At 34.9% G+C, this 17997-nt stretch overlaps 1 protein-coding gene across 1 annotated transcript in view; it reads left to right on the top strand.

Annotated features, from left to right (window-relative positions):
- The first annotated feature begins 890 nt into the window (after nucleotides 1-890).
- LOC306882771 (adhesion G protein-coupled receptor A3-like) overlaps nucleotides 891-17997 on the top strand; it is a 156587-nt gene continuing 139480 nt past the window's right edge. Inside the window, exons 1-2 of the mRNA XM_079437648.1 lie at nucleotides 891-1414; nucleotides 13622-13693. Of these exons, the coding sequence (XP_079293774.1) occupies nucleotides 1206-1414; nucleotides 13622-13693 (281 nt within the window). The 5' untranslated portion in view covers nucleotides 891-1205. The remainder of the gene's footprint in view (nucleotides 1415-13621; nucleotides 13694-17997) is intronic.

Below are 17997 nucleotides of genomic sequence, written 5' to 3'. Positions count from 1 at the left end.
TTATCTTGAGTTTAATTCCACTATACGATCACTTTGTAAAAATGTATATCCAGCAGAGTTTCACATCTCTCGCTGCTGATCTTTGAGCAACATTGATGCGTTGATGTACTGTCCTTTTAACCAGCTTTTGGTCCTTTTTGTCCCAGTCTGTCTCTTTCAGGCTCAGTAAAGAGATCTTGAGTAACCATCCACCTGCTCTCAGTGTGATTCCACACAAACACACACAGTCACATATAGAAGAAAACATATTATTATTGTTTCTTTCTTGACAGTGCATTTAAATTCCATCATCTGAGAAAAGAGCATCTTAAATATATAGCTTTGAGGGTATGAGGAACAAAACCCAACAAGAATTTGCTGAGGTGCTTATGTTATGTTAATATATAGATGTTTTTTAATTTTAATTTTTTTTTCTAAATCCAGAGATAGACTTTTGCTAATATAAACCATCTAACTTATGTATGATTAAATAATGTGAAATTTGACATCTCCAGACCTCTTTAGGATAAATAATCATGTGATGTGGAGTTTTGAGCCAATGAAAAGTTTATTCGCCAGGAGGGACAGTTTTAAATCCTACTATGGCGAAAAAAAATGGCTTATGAATATTAATGACGGCGTGTTGACGTTTACTAGAAGTTTTTCTGGAGCGTTCAGCCTAATTAATATTCATGAATCAACCATAGCTTCAATAATTGGCCAGTTGACTAGCTTCCGCCCACCAGCGTCCGCTGTCAGCCAATCAGGTCGCCCTATTGAGAAACGTCACTGTGCCTCATTGTTATTCATAAGGCAGTCCTTCAGCGTACTAGGACGCGACGCCGGGCGGAGGAACGCGTGACTTGACGCGCATCGCTAGAAGTTACTTGATCCAGCAACCTGTTGACAGCAGTGCGCACTTGCACGAGCACGCAAATGCGCGGAGAAGCGCACTGGGACAGAAGTTTTCCTCACTTTTGGACACTAAGGATAAAGAGAAGCGCTTGCAGTGAGGATGCAAACCTAATCTAAACTGGTGTATAATGCAGGACTGGCTTTGAATTGGGAATAGTGTGTTTTGTTTTTACGCATCATCATCATCTTCATCCTCTCCAGGTGCTATTCTGATTATTAGGGACCGCTGGTCCTCTGTGTTTGATCTTCCCTGAGATGATCCATGATTTGATCCCAGATTGGCTGGAAGTAACGTGACAGAGCAGATCGCGATGAAAGTGCTGCTCGCGCTGTGCGCGGCGCTCGCGGTAGCGCGCGGCAGCAGATACTGTCCTGAGCTGATGATTGACAGCTGTCACTGCACCGCGGAGAGATCAAAGGAGTTTACCAGGCAGAGCGTGCGCGTGAAGGTTGCGTGTGATGATGCGGACCTGACGGAAACCATGCAGCCCAGCTCTTTACCCAACACGACGGTGTCGCTGTGAGTAACTCTTTACTTTAGTGACTTTGTTAAATATGTGGTTAATATTTTATTTCATGCTCTTATTATCAATGGCAGGGGATTTTAACATTTAAAGCCTATGTCATGAAAATGATTAAATTCAGTCAAATCTTCATAGAAAAGTCATGGATTAAACTCATTAAAAGCCATTAAACTCAAATTTCAAGTTCTAGTTATTCTCAACTTTACAATATTAAATCGACTAGAAATTGCTTTTTGTGACTTTTTTCATCTTCATGCAGTAATCATGACTGGGGAAACTGGGAAAAATATTGTGTTTAAAATAATTGTAGAACTGTATGTGTCTATGCAACACAAAATAAAGTGAGCACCATTATTGCTGATGATATTTTATTGTCAGAAGTTTTCTAAGTGGTTTGTGATGGATGATCATTTTTTGCCCCGTCATGTTATTCTGCTCATCAGTATTCAGTATCTTTCAGAGCACAAATCACTTACACACTGCAGATTTATTTTTCCTTTTCCATTTACTCCTTCAGGAAAAGCTTTTATCTGCAGTGAGAGAGCAGGAGTGATTAATCCAAGGAATAAAGTCATGCAAGAAACGCTGCAGTACTGGAATAGCCTTAAAGATAATAAATAATGTCACAATTAAACCCAAACAGAGTTTTACCGTCTGATGTCAGAGAAACACTTATAAAAGCTTGTTTCCGCCGAGAGACATGCTGTTCAAACGTTTGGGATCAGTACAATGTTTAATTTGAAGTATCTTCTGCTCATCTAAGCTGCATTTATTTAACCAAAAATACAGTAATATTGTGAAATATTATTCAAATTTAAAAATAATGGTTATGTGAATATCTGTTAAATTATAATTTATTTATATGATCAAAGCTGTATTTTCAGCATCATTACTCCAGTCTTCAGTGTCACATGATCTTCAGAAATATGCTAATTATCAATCTTGAAAACAGTTGTGCTGCTTAATTTTTATTTATTTTTTGATCCTGCATGTGATACTTTTTCTGGATTCTTTGATTAATAAAAAGTTACAAATAGCTGCATTTATTTCAATTCCTTTCTAACAATATAAGTCTTTACTATATATATATATATATATTTTTTTCAACAATTTAACACATCCTTGCTGAATAAAAGTTACTTTTTTTCCAAAAAAAGGAAAAACATGGTATCATGCAGTATTTCACAATATTACTTTTCTGTGTTTTTGATCAAATAAATGCAGCTTTTATGAGCATATGAAACTTCTTTAAAAAACATAATAAATCTCACTGATCCCAAAGTCCAAATTGTGAGATATAATCACTCCAGCTATAAAAGTTGCTATTACCTTTTTGTATTTTATCCCCCACCCCTCAGTTTTGCCCAAAATAAAAAAAAATGACTATGAGACAAAAATAACTCCAAAACACAGATCTGAGGAACCTGTAAAGAAACACCAAGGTTCTTAATGGAAGCATCGATGGCGATAAAGAACCTTTATTTGCATGATTCAGAACCAGTGGCACTGAAGAAGTGTGGAGAGACTGATTGGGATTTATGGGGAATCCAGTGCTAATGCATTTTTAATTGCACAGACTGTTTTTCTCCGGTGTACCTGTGTTTGCAGCGAGGGCTTGTATTAGGCATTACTTTAACACATACGAGTCTTGTTTTAATTAATTAGAGTTGTTTGCTGATTGGGAAGCTGTCTGCTGTAATGAGGAATGAAATGCTTTGCGTCTGTAAACACTGACACATGTTTCTGGAGGGAAGTTTTCAGGATGTTCTCAGTGCTTTTGTGATTTTACAGCTCTTGTAGAGTTTCTTCAGTCGTTTAGTTCTCAAATGCTCAAGAGCCAAAAATCATGAAGCGATGTTCAGCCTCTGAGTCCATCAAACATCTTTCACGGGCCACGAGGGAGAAATTACCAAAGTTTGGACACTTCTCTGCATTTCTTTCTCATGATGTGTTTGATTTTCTCCTGAAGGTTTGTGCTTAAATGCTTGAAATGAGTTTTGTAGACAAAATGTTGGCTCTTTAATGAATTGCCGCCGCCTTTTGTAAGTCATTTTTGGATAAAAGCGTCTGCTAAATGCATAACCTGTAAGGAAATGCGCTATAAATTGCTTCTCACACTTCTCACTAGTGTTTAAAAGTATCCCATAATGCACCTCACGAGTCTCCAGAGCGAGAAGAGCTGGAGTCTAGACAAAGAAGAAGCTCAAATATTAGAGAGATTTAATTTGTGTCACATGTTTCGATCACTGCATCTTTCCCAGACCTCTATTATTGTAGAGTTTCATCACTGCTCTATAATTCTGCTCATCATAGAGTGCAGCAGGGATGATGTGTTTTTCTAGACCAAAACCTGGAAATGAATTGTATTTTAACATTTCCAGCCGCATTAACCTGAAGTCAGTGGAGTTTTTTTATTGTATTTTTTATTTTTTTCTCAAATTAATTTTATTTATTCCAAATTAATTTTTTTTGTTTTAATTTTACTGAATTCCATTTTCCTCTTTTGAATTTTCATAGTCTTTTAATAATCCAAAAGCATGTCTAATTAACTGAATTCATGGATTTTACACAATTTAACAACAGTTTATTAAAAGTTTAATCAAAACAAAGCAAACTATTTTTTTTTTATGGCCCGATAATATACATTTCACGTTTTTTTCAAATTCTGTTTTATTTTTATTTTTACCAGATTCTGTGTTTTCTGTTTAATTTTTTCTGGATTCTATTAATGTTTAAATAAAAATGTAATAATCCAAAAGCGTAATAATTAATAAATACAATTAAATTAATGTTTTACAATAACAGTGCCTTGTGAAATGTTTTGCTTTTTCAGAAATTCTGTGCAAGTTAATTTTTCTAGTAATCAAATGAAGACAAAGCGTTAATTTAATTTCTCTTTTAATAAAATAATTTTTTTTTTTTTTTTTTGGCAAAGTGCTGCACAAAAGAGGTTTCCTGTTAAAATTAAAACATAGAAGAATAGTAGTGTGATTATTCATTAAAAATAACATTTTAATAATTATTTTATTAAAATTGATCATCCTAATTATTTATATTCTCTATAATTATTTTATTTAAAATGTATTTTATTCTGTCACATCACATAATATTTTGTCAGTTTGCTGTGAAGTTTCTGTATATTCATGTATTTAATGACATGAAATGCATCAGTAATATTTAGAAGAATAAGAAGGTTTTATTTGTCTTGAAAAGGCAAACAAGGGTCTAAATGTGATGTTGTCTGGACATTAAACAGATAAGCTCATCTACTAACAGCCTCAGTGTGTTTATAATCAAACTATTTTAACTCAAACTTTCATGCAAAATGTTTTTAAATAAAGACTGAAAGAGTTGGAGTCATGTGACCAAGCTTATAGTTTAAAAAATAAATTTAACATTTAACAAAAAATAATCCTAATAATCGGCCCGAAAGCTCCAGTTGTGTTTTAGTTGAGTGATGTGATCCTACAGAAGTCCTCCATCAGCTGCTGTTGATCCGTGGCTTGTTTGGCTCAGGAAGTGTTTTTCCTTCTCTAGGAAGCCTGACGTTCATGATCCTGAGCGGAGGATAAATAAATGCGCAGGAGCTCACATACGCCTCCTCTTTCCTCCTCAGACGTGTTTAGAGTAGTCCCTGGTTATCATTCTGCCGTTAAACATCTCGAGCATCAGATGCAGACGGAGCAGATACTCATGTTTAATTCATTTCCTTTCATTCGTTAGAAAAAAGAAACCTCTTTTATGTGAATCGATTTAGGATGTTCTCCAGCGCACTTCTCTTATGTTTTGTCTTTATGGTTGTAGGGTTTTCTGTATTTCTAAATTGATTCTCTTTACATAACTCTGCATGCATTTTTGCAAACATTAAAAACATTAGGTTTGTTTTACTTTTACTGCAGTTTCCAGGTGAAATATCCACCAAAAATGACTTTTATTTTCTAAATATATTTACCAAAATGCATTGACTACCAACAAAGCCTGGTCACAGGATCGTAGGCTTCTGGACGGAGTGTAGAGATCTAACAGTCAAAATCATTACTATTTTTAAATGTTTTTTTTTGACAAAAGTTTGTATGATTCAATGATTCAGAGTCAGTTCGTATGATTCAATGATTCAGAGTCAGTTCATATTATTCGGTGATTCAGAGTCAGTTCGTATGATTCAATGATTCAGAGTCAGTTCAATGATTCAGAGTCAGTTTGTATGATTCAATGATTCCGAGTCAGTTCGTATGATTCAGAGTCAGTTGTATGATTCAATGATTCAGAGTCAGTTCGTATGATTAAATGATTCAGAGTCAGTTCATATGATTCGGTGATTCAGAGTCAGTTCAATGATTCAGAGTCAGTTCGTATGATTCAATGATTCAGAGTCAGTTCATATGATTCGGTGATTCAGAGTCATTTTTCATAGCCAGGAGTCTCTGAGACAAAATGACGCCTTGAATTCTCAGATATATGAATCGAGGACTGATTTCAGTCTGATATCAGTCACACAAAAGACAAACTGATCTGTCAAGTTTGTCTTCTCTTAATATTAGAACAAAATATATCAGAAAATATTTTCTTTGGTATTTTTCTCTCGTTTCCCTTTAAATATACACTACTGGTCAAAAGTTTGCAGTAATTATTATTATTTTTATTTTTTTTCTTAATGTTTTTGAAAAGTCTCTTCAGCTCATGTAGGCTGCATTTATTTGTTTAAAAATACAGTAAAAATATTATTATAATTTAAAATAGCTATTTTTATGGGAATATATTGAAAAATATAACATTGATAAAAATCATAAATGTTGTAAACAGTTGTCCTCCCTTATCTTTTTGTGGAAACCGTGATAAATTACCATTAATAATTGACCAATAATAATTAATAAAAATTGAACAGCAAATCAGTATATTAGAATGATTTCTGAAGATCATGTGACACTGAAGACTGGAGTAATGATGCTGGAAATACAGCTGCAGATCACAGAAATAAATTACAGTTTAAAGGCAGGGTAAGCAATTTCTGGAAGCCAATGTTGATATTTGAAATCACTAAAACAAGCACGCCCTTACCCCAAAAGGGTCTCGCCCCTATTTTGATAGATCCGTCCCACATATATATAGCCTGCGCAACCCAGGCAACGATTAGTTCTGTGAAACACAAGCCGCTTTTCCACCAAAATGACCTGGAACAATATGTCCCAGGATCTTTTTTTCCCCCAGACCTGTTGCTGTCTGCTTTTCCATCGTGGTCTCGTGACGTAACGTTAGGTCTGCCGCGCGTTTCTTAATACCAAGTATGCAAATTTTGGTCTTGCATCCTAGGTAGTTCGGACTTCACGTGTGTGAACTTCCACGGACGGAACGACGCGAGTCGGGTAATTCTGCAAAGAATTGGCTGCTGCAATCTTCCTCACTGTATTTACAGACGCAATATATCAAACACCACTGCCTCTTTTCGTTTTCATTTAAACAAATTAATAGAGCAATAGAACAAAGACCAAAGATTACCTGTTAGATTTACCCAAAACAATTGATATCTTATGTTTATCCACTACAGAGTCATCAGAGCCAGCAGCAAATGTCAGAAGGACTAGCCGAGTTATGCTGCTCTCGGCGGATACATGAGCACTGAACGCCCGGTGATCGCCTGGAGCTCACGGCTCCGAAATCAGCGACGCACATTTTCAAATAGGCGCTGTTTTTATAAATAAACCGCAGATTTGAGTTTTAAACAACTATATTCTCGGCTGAAATGCACGCGTCCAGTGTAGACTTTAGCTGTTGCTTCTGGTGTAGACACGGTGTTACTCACCTATCGAGAAGAAACAGAGCAACCTCGGCATCCGATCGCAGGCCTTCCGCTTCTTGAGTTCTCTCCAGCGCTGGAAAGCTGATCTGATATTTACACAGGTCCTACTTCTTGCCTTATCGTTCCACAGACGTTTCCTCTCTTGTTTTTTATCCACCATCTCTATCTTTCTGTCGCTCGGCTCGGCTGTTCACTGAACGCTCTCTCCTCCACATCACGAGTGGCCACGCCCCTTACTGCTGATTGGCTAAAAGATTGTTTTGGGACTCGGCCCCGATTCAGTTTTCTAAAACGTTTTTGAAAAATTACATACCCTGCCTTTAACACATATTCACATAGAATACAGCTATTTCAAATTGTAATAATATTTCAAATTTTTACTGTATTTTTTTATTAAATAAATGTAGCTTTGGTGAGCAGAAGAGACATTTAAACATTTTATTTATTCCAAATTATTATTATTATTTTTTTTTTAAAGACTTAAGAACTAATTTATATTTGTCAACACCTGACAATAAAATAAAATATGATGTAACATATGATAATGTTGGGGTTTTTTTGTATAGAAAAGAACAGCATGAACATTTTAGTAATAAACATCAGTTTGACATGAGAAATGCAGGGCTTCCTCTAAATGTTAAAGTGAACTCTGAAGTACAGTAAGATGATGTCTCTCTGCTGTTCAGTGGGTTTGTGAGCATTACTCTCACTGAACTCAGTGCTGCTTCTTCATCAATATTTCACATCTGCTCTCAGAGAGTCACTGAAGGACGTCTGTCCAACACGCTGAGATGTCTGTCATCATTAATGTGTGATGACAGTCTGAAGACCTGCAGGGCAGCAGAGTAACAGCTGGAGATAACCGTGTGATCTCATACTGTACTTCAGCCTGAGACAGTGAGAAAACACACTGAGTTTTGCATGAGCTCTGATATTAAGAAGCACGAGGTCGGTTATGTTAGTGTGTGATGAGTTTCCTCTGGTTTCACAGAAATCACTGCAGATTTCCTTTCATTAGATGATGACACAGTTCTGTTGATGAAATCTGAGTGTAATACATAGTAAAGTTCATCATTTACTCACCGTCATGTTTAAAGTTTAGGGTTGGTAAGAATGTTTTAATATATAATATATATATTTAAACAAGTCTCTTCTGCTCACCAAATCTGCATTTATCTGATTAATAATCTTACTGACTCCATCTTTAATTACTATTTTAATCAGCAGCATTTCCTTCTGGTTGTTGTGCAAAATTAAACAAAAAAATTTCAAGACCTTTGAACATTGCTTTTCTAGTTATAAATGACTGTAACAAGATTGGCAGAGTTTGGAACGACCCGTGAGTGAACTGCTCCTTTGGAAATGCATCATGTGTTTCTTTTATCATCTTGCAGAGGCTGTTGTTGATTGTTTTATCTCAGCGTTTGTGGTCCGTCACGTAGAGGTTTTGCTCGTGATGCCTCAGACGGAGCAGTAAATGAATTGTACTCTGATGCACTAATGAATGTGTCTGAGTGCGTCTGGAGTGTCGACTGCCTAAAAATGTTAAGAAAGGAAAACAGTGCGTCTGCCAAGAATACATTAGCGGTGCGTCGCCTCTGCCTCCCTCTCATCGGCCGCTGAACGCCGGGGTTATTTAAAGCCTTCCAGCTTTCCTAAATATCATAAAACCGCTTCTGTCTGATCTGGTGAACGTGTGTTAACGGGGCCCCTGAAGGGCCGTGGAGCTGAGAGCGTGCTGAGAGCTTTAGCTGTGTTTTCACACGGGTTTAGATGGAGATAGATACCCGCTTCATCTGTGAAATAAACAGCGATAAAATAGACAGCGTATATAAATAGACAGAAATTTATTTATATTTATAGCCAGAATTAAGGGGAGAAAATTTGTTATTTAAAAATGATTACAGCCATCTAATGCGTTTATTTATTTTATTTTCTCATTATCAATGAATATTTATATGATTAAATATTATATATTATTTACATGCTAATGAAAATACTCAACTTGGTAAAGGTTTTAGATGATTATGCGTTGGTTAGTTTATAATTTCATACTCTATATTTTGATATATATATATATATTGCATGTAAGGTCTCCAGGAGGTTGTTGGTCTCATTACAAATAAAAACTTGTTCTTAGGTGATTTTATCATTGTATGTAACTCGACAGATCTTATAGAAAATCCTGACTGAACTGTGTGGAGCAGCACTAACCCTGCTGGGGGTGGTGTGATTGTTTTTGTGCTGGAATACACTGCTAATGTGGTGTGTACCGTAGTATTACTGTGAATGTTTACCCTGTAGCATGATGTTTATACGGTACTTTAGAGCTTCTCTGGAGTCCATGTCTGAAGCTCTGTGGCTCTTTGTTTCTGCATGCATTCACGCTGCTGTTGTTTCAGACCGGGTTTGCTGTAATTGTGGTGTGCTCCTTCAGGACTCTCCTAACACAAGCTTGCGCTCCACAGCTAAATCTGCTTCGTGTCCAAGATCAATGTTAGTCGATATGAAATATGTTATTTTGGTTAGCTGTTCCTAGTAACCTGATATTATAGAAAAACACTGGAGCCGCAGCGTTTCGGCCGTGGAGGTTGGAAATCATCGGGATGTTTGTAATAGTTGAGATGGTGATCTGTGATTGGTGCCTGCGGGCCGCCGTAATTCAGCGTATTTTTATTCTGTCACTCTTGTAATAATAGAGCGGCGCAGGACGGCTTCAGATCGCCGGAGCGAGCGTCGAGGTAATGCTGCGTGTCTGAATAATGCCAAAACTTCACTCGCTGCCTTCACAATTAAATACTAGTTCATTGCTAATTGAATTTTAAACAGAATTGACTGCCTACAGATTAATTAGAAACTGTCAAATGAAATTAAATCTATTTGTAAAGCGCTTTTCACGATATACATCGTTTCAAAGCAGCTTTACAGGTAGACATGTTTCTAGCACTGAATAAAAACATTAAAAAAGGTAACTACGACTTTTTCTCTTACAATTCAAACTTTGTATTTCTCAACTCTTAATTTATATCTCGTAATTTTGAGTTTATATCTCTCAATTCTAAGTTTATATCTCACAATACCAACTTTTTCTCAGAAGATTATGAGGAAAAAATGCAGAATTGTGAGATAAAGATGAAAGAAGTTGCAGTTATTTTTATTTGTATCCAGTGGTGGAAACAAGCTCCCACAGTTACAGTATGTCAATAATATCAGCGTGTAAAACAGTATGCATTATAATAAATGTTATCATTGCATAAAGCACCAGAATGCAATCGGTTGTTTTTGCATTTTTAGTTTTGTGTCAAAATATTTGAATACGGTCAAGATAAGGAATCAATACAGGGCTTTTTAAAATCTAAAAGTTGAATTGCAGGTTCATTCTTCAATGGGGAAATGCTAGTAAATGACCTTTAGCTGCTGGATTAAATCACACTCAAAGACACAGACCATTTGCTCCGGCGGTCCGAGAAAGACAATATTTAATTTGTCCCTCTTTCTCTCTCTCTGCTTATCCTTGAAGAACATAATTGATATTGTAAATAGAAAGTTGGAAGGTCGCTGGAGTTTCGTCATGCACTGTTTACATGATGTACAATTATGTTTTGCCTGCCATTTCCTGGATGTTAGACAGAGGCCTGAAACAGGCGTGTGGGGGCGAGTGACCTTGTGACACACACACACACACACACACACACACTGAACTCACACTCTCTACAAAAATGATATTTTAACAAGTCATCTTCTGGAAATGATTAGTGTAAGTCATGACATTCTTCTCACATGACCACATTTTTCTAGACTAATTTCAGTGCTTCAGGAAGTGTTTTAATTAGTAACATGTTAATTCATTGATTAACCAATAGGTCAGTATGTACATGCATTTGAAATCTGAAGCCAAAAAACGAAATCAAATATTTAAAAATATTATATAACATTACTAATATTAATTATTCTGATTTTTATAGTTAATGAAATATGCTACCATTAATTTACTAATAGGTTGTGCATACTGAAGTCAATTAAAATAGCGGTAAATAAATAAATAATAAATAATTAATTAAAAAAGCAAAATAAATAAATATTATATTTCATATAACATGAAAAATATTAATTATACATACAGGAAATATATATTTTTTTTAAGCACAAATTAGTAAAGGTTTATGCTGTTTTTTTTTTTTTTTTTCTGGAAAACAAGACTAATGGGTATTGCATCACTTTTTCTCAGTCCAAAGCCCCGCCCTCCACAGACATGTCAGCCAATCAGATGACAGCAAACAAAAATGCTCAGTGTCTTCAGAATCTAGTATCTACTTTAGTTTCATTGAGGCACTGTTATAGTTTTTCTTAATATTTTAATGAAAAATTAACTTTAACTTTTGGTTTTAGTTATTTTAAATTAAAATTTTAGTAAATTCAGTGTCTTTTTGTCATTTATTATTATTATTTTAAATAGTTTTTATTAATTTTAATTTTAAGTTTTAGTTTATTTAGTTTTGGATGTTTTAGTACTTTGAGTTAAACTAAACAAAATGGTTGCCTTGCCAACTAGCTTATTTTTATTTATTTATTAATGTTTGTTTGTTTGTTTGTTTGTTTGTTTGTTTGTCTTACTTTATGATTTTAGATTTAACCGAATAACCTTGGTGTGATTGTTCCTAAAATGAATAGTTCCAAGCACCTGTATGACCTGTGTCCATCTGTACTGCTGGGGGTTGCCTCTGATTTTTATTTAGGATTATTTTGTGAGTGTGTTGTCTTCATCATGTGTGTGTGATTGGTGTGTGCGTCTGAAACTGTCTGGTCAGTGTTTTGAATGCATGCGTGACGGAGCTGATGTGTGCTGCATTACTGCATGAACTCATTCACATTCACACATGATCACCGTTAGAGATGCATGACCTTCATTATGTGTGTGTGTGTGTGTGTGTGTGTGTGAATGACACAAGGGACTCATCATGCATGTAAAGCAGATCTGATATAAAAGTCCTATTTGCTGGATAATTAATCAGAAACAGGGCATTATATCAGATGCGCTTTACATGATGAGAATCCTTCGCACACGGTTGCTGGTAGACGTCATCTTTGTATTGTGAGCGTGCATTGTGTATCGATAGTAATGTTTAAACAGTTTACGATGAGAGCTTTTGCTCTGCTTTATTTCTAATGTGGTTTAGGTCAGTCAGTGCATTTCAAAGGTTTGTGTGTTGATTCGGTTCGATACATGATACTAATACTATGACAGTAGTTTAAAGAAAAAACGAAATATTTTTTAATTAAGTTACTTGGACCCCCCCCCCCCCCCCCCCCCCCCAAAAAAAAAAATAAAATAAAATAAACTAATTTCCTTTAGCTGGTTTCCAAGACAACATTTATCATTTTCATTTACTCATATTACATGACTAGAACTAGGATACTAATTAATAAAAAATATAAAGATTTAAAAACGGCAGCAACTTTCATCTTTCAGGTTCACCATATTTGTGTGCTTTTTGTATGTGTTGCTATTTTAGTATCTTTGAGATACTATTGCAGTTTTTATTTTGAATTTGATTTTATTTTTTATTATTGGATTTCATGTTTATTTTACTTGAGTTTTAGAAATTTGTTGTGTGTTTTTGTAATTTGTATTAGTTTTTGTTTTAAATTTTTTTTTAATTATTAAAAATTATTTCAGTTTATTTTAGTATAAGTTCAACTAAACAAATTAGAAATGTTGCCTTGGCAACAAGCTGAAATATTTTTTTTTTTTCATATTTAATTTAATTTTATTGCAGTTAACATTTATTTTATTTCAAGTAATGCAGTTTTTTTATGTGTTTAGTTTTAGTTAACTATGATAACACTGGCATTGACCAATATTTAAGCCTAAATTAAATACATTTAAATTTCTGAACATTAATTTTTTGGGTGAACTATACACAAAAAAATTGTCGTTATACATTGATACATATTGTAGCATTTTTATATTGTGATTTAAAAATAAGACGTGTGTGTGTTTGTGTATGTAGAAATTAAAATTTTAGTTTTTTCTCTCACTCTCAACTTTCTCTCTGACTTACATTTAAACTTTAGAAACAAATCAAAGTAAATGTGTTTCTGTAGCAACAGCAGACACTAGTAGACACTGGCAATAGCAAGGTCATAGGTCATTGTTAGGCAATACATTGTCTGCAAATGCATAAAAGTACATATAATGCCTTAATGAACCTTCAGAAAGTAAATTTCCAGAGAAAGTGTTGCTGGAGGAGTTTTGTTTTCTCCATTCTGACCACAAACACGCTGACGGTATGAAGCAGACGGGAGATTTAGAGTCGTATAAATCTGCTGCTGGCTGTAAAGATGACGGTTTGTGTGTAAATCGTCCTGCTCTGTATTTATGGTTTGTGTTGTTGTGTCTCCTCAGGATCCTGAGCAACAATAAGATCTCTGCGCTGAAGAATAACTCTTTCCTCGGCCTGCGAGCTCTGGAGAGACTGTGAGTGCAATCGCCATTTCCATCTGATTAGATGTGCTGTAGAGATGATATAACAAGGGAGAATGGGCTCCTAGTCATGTAGAAACCATATATAACACTAAGTGCCTGAAATGAGGTGTTCCAGGTGATTATCAGGTGTAAAGTCTGTTTCTGCTCACATGTTGTCCTTAAGGTGCAAAATGCATTTACTTTATGCATTCACATATTTGAGAATCGAGATGTTTCTTGATATAGTTAACATGTTTGGGAATATTTTGAATAAAAAGGAAATAACATTTTATTAATAGGATCATCCAGATATCCTGAGCAGATGCCTGAAGCGTGTGGAGTGTTAAAAGAACCGCTTTTATTTTAGGGTGCACTGTTCCTTTAAATCGTTCAAATTACATATGCATGAGCAGATTGATGAATGAGATTGAGATATATATATATATATATATATATATATATATATATATATATATATATATATAACAGTTTTGTGGTGAAATGAGTATATTTTATATATTAAAGTGATATTACTATATTAATATCAATAAAATAGCAGTGGTTTTCCAGGATGAGTATCATGGGATTTACGGACCTTAAATATGAATTTATTCATGTACATATTCATGCTTTATATAATGTAGGGGACAACGGGACACAAACGAACACTTTTTGACTCTTTTTGATTTGTGTAAATCCACAGGGGGTTCGGAGTGTTTTTATTTTTATTTATTTTTCACAGTAATTTCACTTCTTGTCTAGTACAAATATGTCGCTTTTTCTTTATTTACCCTAAAAAAATGGAAGTGAAATGTGACAACATGCCCCGCAGGTAACATCTGAGGGGTATGTTGTAACATGACCATACGACAGATACAAATGTTATCGGATTTCTTGAAAAAAATATACAAGTCAAAATATTTAGTCAATAAATCTGTATGTGGGTGTGTGTGTGAAAATATTCTGATGTAATCCCTCTTTGTAATCGTTAACATTTTCATAAGTAACTGTAATTTAATGACCCATTTGTTCTCAGTAAGTGTAACAGATTACATTTGTTTTGGGTTACACTATTTTAAGGTGTTACAGTGTAATTATACATTTAAGGACTGAGTAATCTTAATTAACTACATGTACTTACTATATGTATAGTGTTTTCACAACTTTCAAAAAAGGAAAGAAATTGAGAGAGACTGATAACCGCAGTCAGAAGAGAGAACCATTCCTCCATAGACGCTGCATTAGAAACACCCTCGCATTAGCCTTAACTAGTTTATTTGTCATTTCATGCAAAGGGGATTTAATACGAAGTATAGTGTTATAAACCTACATAGATAAAAAAAAAATCCAAATATAAAACCCTTTGGAGGATTTGTGATGCTGATGACCATTGAAAGCGTCGTCACAGTCTTGATAAAATGGTCCATTGTGTGTTTTTCAGGCCTGTTTTCTCGTCAGTGTGTGATTTCAGGACATTGCATAGCCTGTGTGCATTGAACGTTTTGTGAACCTGAGAAAACACAGGATTTCTCCAACAAAAATAGTTTACTGAATATTTTCATCTGTTCATGAACTGAAATTTCTGTTTGGAAGTGTATTTGATTTATTGCAGGCTTTTAAGGCTAGTCATCAGCACTTTATTAATGGCCCAACAGTGACTCCAATGATCTCATTGTTACAGAAACACAGTGGTTTTCATGGTTGTTTTTGTACCCAGTTTAGTTTTTAAAGGTCAGTTTAATCACAGCAGAGCCGCCAAAAATGAATTTATGATACAATCTTTGAAGTGAATGCAGATTTTATGCTTTAACTGCACACATTTCATTTCGTTATATGACTAATTTCAATATGATTATATTGATATTAACATTTCTGAACCAGAAAATATGTTTTCTGTTGGCTGATATGTATGTTTTTGTTGTTTTTGGTCTATTGCTTGGCTGAGTTTTTATTTTATTTTTTTATTAATTGTACTAAATTCAACGAAATTGACAGCCAATAAAAATAATAAATAAACATGTATAAATACATTATAAATAAATGTATTTTTAAATGAATAAATAAAATGCACACAAGAATATAAATTAATAAATATTTTTATTTATTAATAAATAATTAGAAATATTTTTAAATAAATAAACAAATATAAATAACACATTCTAAGGGTCATTTCTGTCTGTGAGATTTGTAATTGTTGGCCTAATGCTTGGTAGATGTATTTCCCTTAATTTACTAAAAATATACTAACAATTTGCTAAATTGACAGCAATAATAATAAACAAATGTATTTGGAGAATACATTTGGAATCATCAGCTTTAATTCCAACAAAATAAATCAACATTTGCCAGGATCTTTCCAGCGTTTGCTATCGCTCTCAGCATATAGACTTTAGCTCAGAGCTTTAGCCTGAATTTCATTAGAAAAGTCAACAACAGAAAAGCGTCAGACTGCAATCACACATGATGCTGTACATGATTTCCCATCTTCAGCTGGCAGTGCCACGCTCTGATATATCAGAGGTCATCAGTCCAGTATTAAATCAGGGTCGTCTTCATAATGACTGAGGATGGTATTTCAGGAAACGGCCGGAGGAAGTGGGCTTCCAGACGGTGATGTCACAGCGGATGCATAGGTGACCTTTTTACACCCGTCCCAACTCAAAACAGCAGCTCCAGCCCAGTGTGTGTTCCTCTTTGTCTCTGAATAGCATCGTTATTTACAGCCACAATTAGGCTGATGAGAACTGGCTCGGTTTGTAGGACACCCCATCATTACCAGTAACTCGTTACACAATAGCAGCCCATTTAATGCTTTATTTTACCTCTCCCAAAGGAACGCTTTATTGTCCTCTTGCTCATCGTTTGCTCCTTCAGCTTAGAAGACATCATGCATGAACTTTGTCTCTTCTGGAATTATCCACTGAAGGAATACAGGGGAGGTTTAGAGCTGTGACATGAATGTGGACAGCAGCTCAGATCATTTGATTTGAGGAATATTTTGATGAGAAATGTCTGAGTTCATATTAAGACTTTTGGGAGATTGTTGAGATCTTTGCTGAAACTTAAGAAGAGAAACATCTGAGAAGCAGAAGACTTTAAACACTTGTTAATCTTATTGCTATACTATATCTAAGAGTTGAACATATTTAAAGGAGAGCCAAATTAATAATCACAATTTAAAAAAATGTTTTTGAAGGAAGTCTGTTCTGCTCACTAAGGGTCAAAAACAGTATAAATCATGAAATATTATATAACAATGTAAAACAGCTGTTTTCTCTGTGAATATGTGTTAAACTGTAATGTATTTCTGTGATCTGCAGCTGTATTTTCAGCATCATTACTCCAGTCTTCAGTGTCACATGATCTTCAGAAATCATACCTTTAATTTAAGAACAAAAACACATTTGAACTTTTGTCAGTCAATGATTAAAATATGAGATGATAATACTGTTAATCAGCCCATTATGAGACATTTGACAATAAATGTCTATAATGCAGACAATGAAAAAGTTCTCATAATTATCTTAAAATTGTTCTTATTTTATCTTCTTAAAAACAGTTTTAAAGTGTGGAGTTGTTATTGTGTAATGTGTTTCCATGACCAATCATTTTACAGAACAGAATCCCTGAAGGAGCCAATCAGATTTCGTCTGGCCCCTAACCCCGCCTCCTCTGTTATCTTCATTTCCTCCAGTTTTCTCTCTTGTGTTTTGTAATGTTTGACAGGTCTTGACGCTCTACAGAAGCACATCTAGAGTCGCTGTGAACTCTGAACATCTTTCCCAGCAGATAGTTTAAATATGTAGTGCTTTCTCAACATGACGTGCTGTTTTAGAGAAATCATCCCCTCAGAAGTGTCATTAAAACACTGCTGGATGCTCACTAATGAGAGGTGTTCAGCTCTGCTCTCCACAGCGTCTGCTGTTTGTTAGTTTCGGTTAATCCGCTCGTTCACGCCATAATCGCCTTCCTCCTGTGGGACATTCTGGAAGAAGCTATTACCAGAGGAATAAGGGATATCAATCTACACATTAGTGTCGTGTGCTGCCACCTTTAGGTCAGGATGAATGGATTCTCCTGTAGAAATATCAGGTGTTTAACTCTCTACAAAGTCAGTGCAGACACGAGGACAAGATCTCGATGTCAAACAGGCTTTAATTTGAGGAGCTTTACAGCAGTAATCGACTAACCCTGTGAGTCATGGCAGCTAGAGACACACAACACAAAGTGTCTTAGGAATTTCTCCTGTTTATTATCAGTTAAAGGAACACTAATAAGCAAATAATTTTAACTCCCTTGTAATGTTGAAATGTGGG

The sequence above is a fragment of the Barbus barbus genome (genome assembly GCF_936440315.1).
Source record: "Barbus barbus genome assembly, chromosome: 16".
In the NCBI taxonomy this organism is placed as follows: Eukaryota; Metazoa; Chordata; class Actinopteri; order Cypriniformes; family Cyprinidae; genus Barbus; species Barbus barbus.
This window is presented reverse-complemented; position numbering and strand designations above follow the sequence as displayed.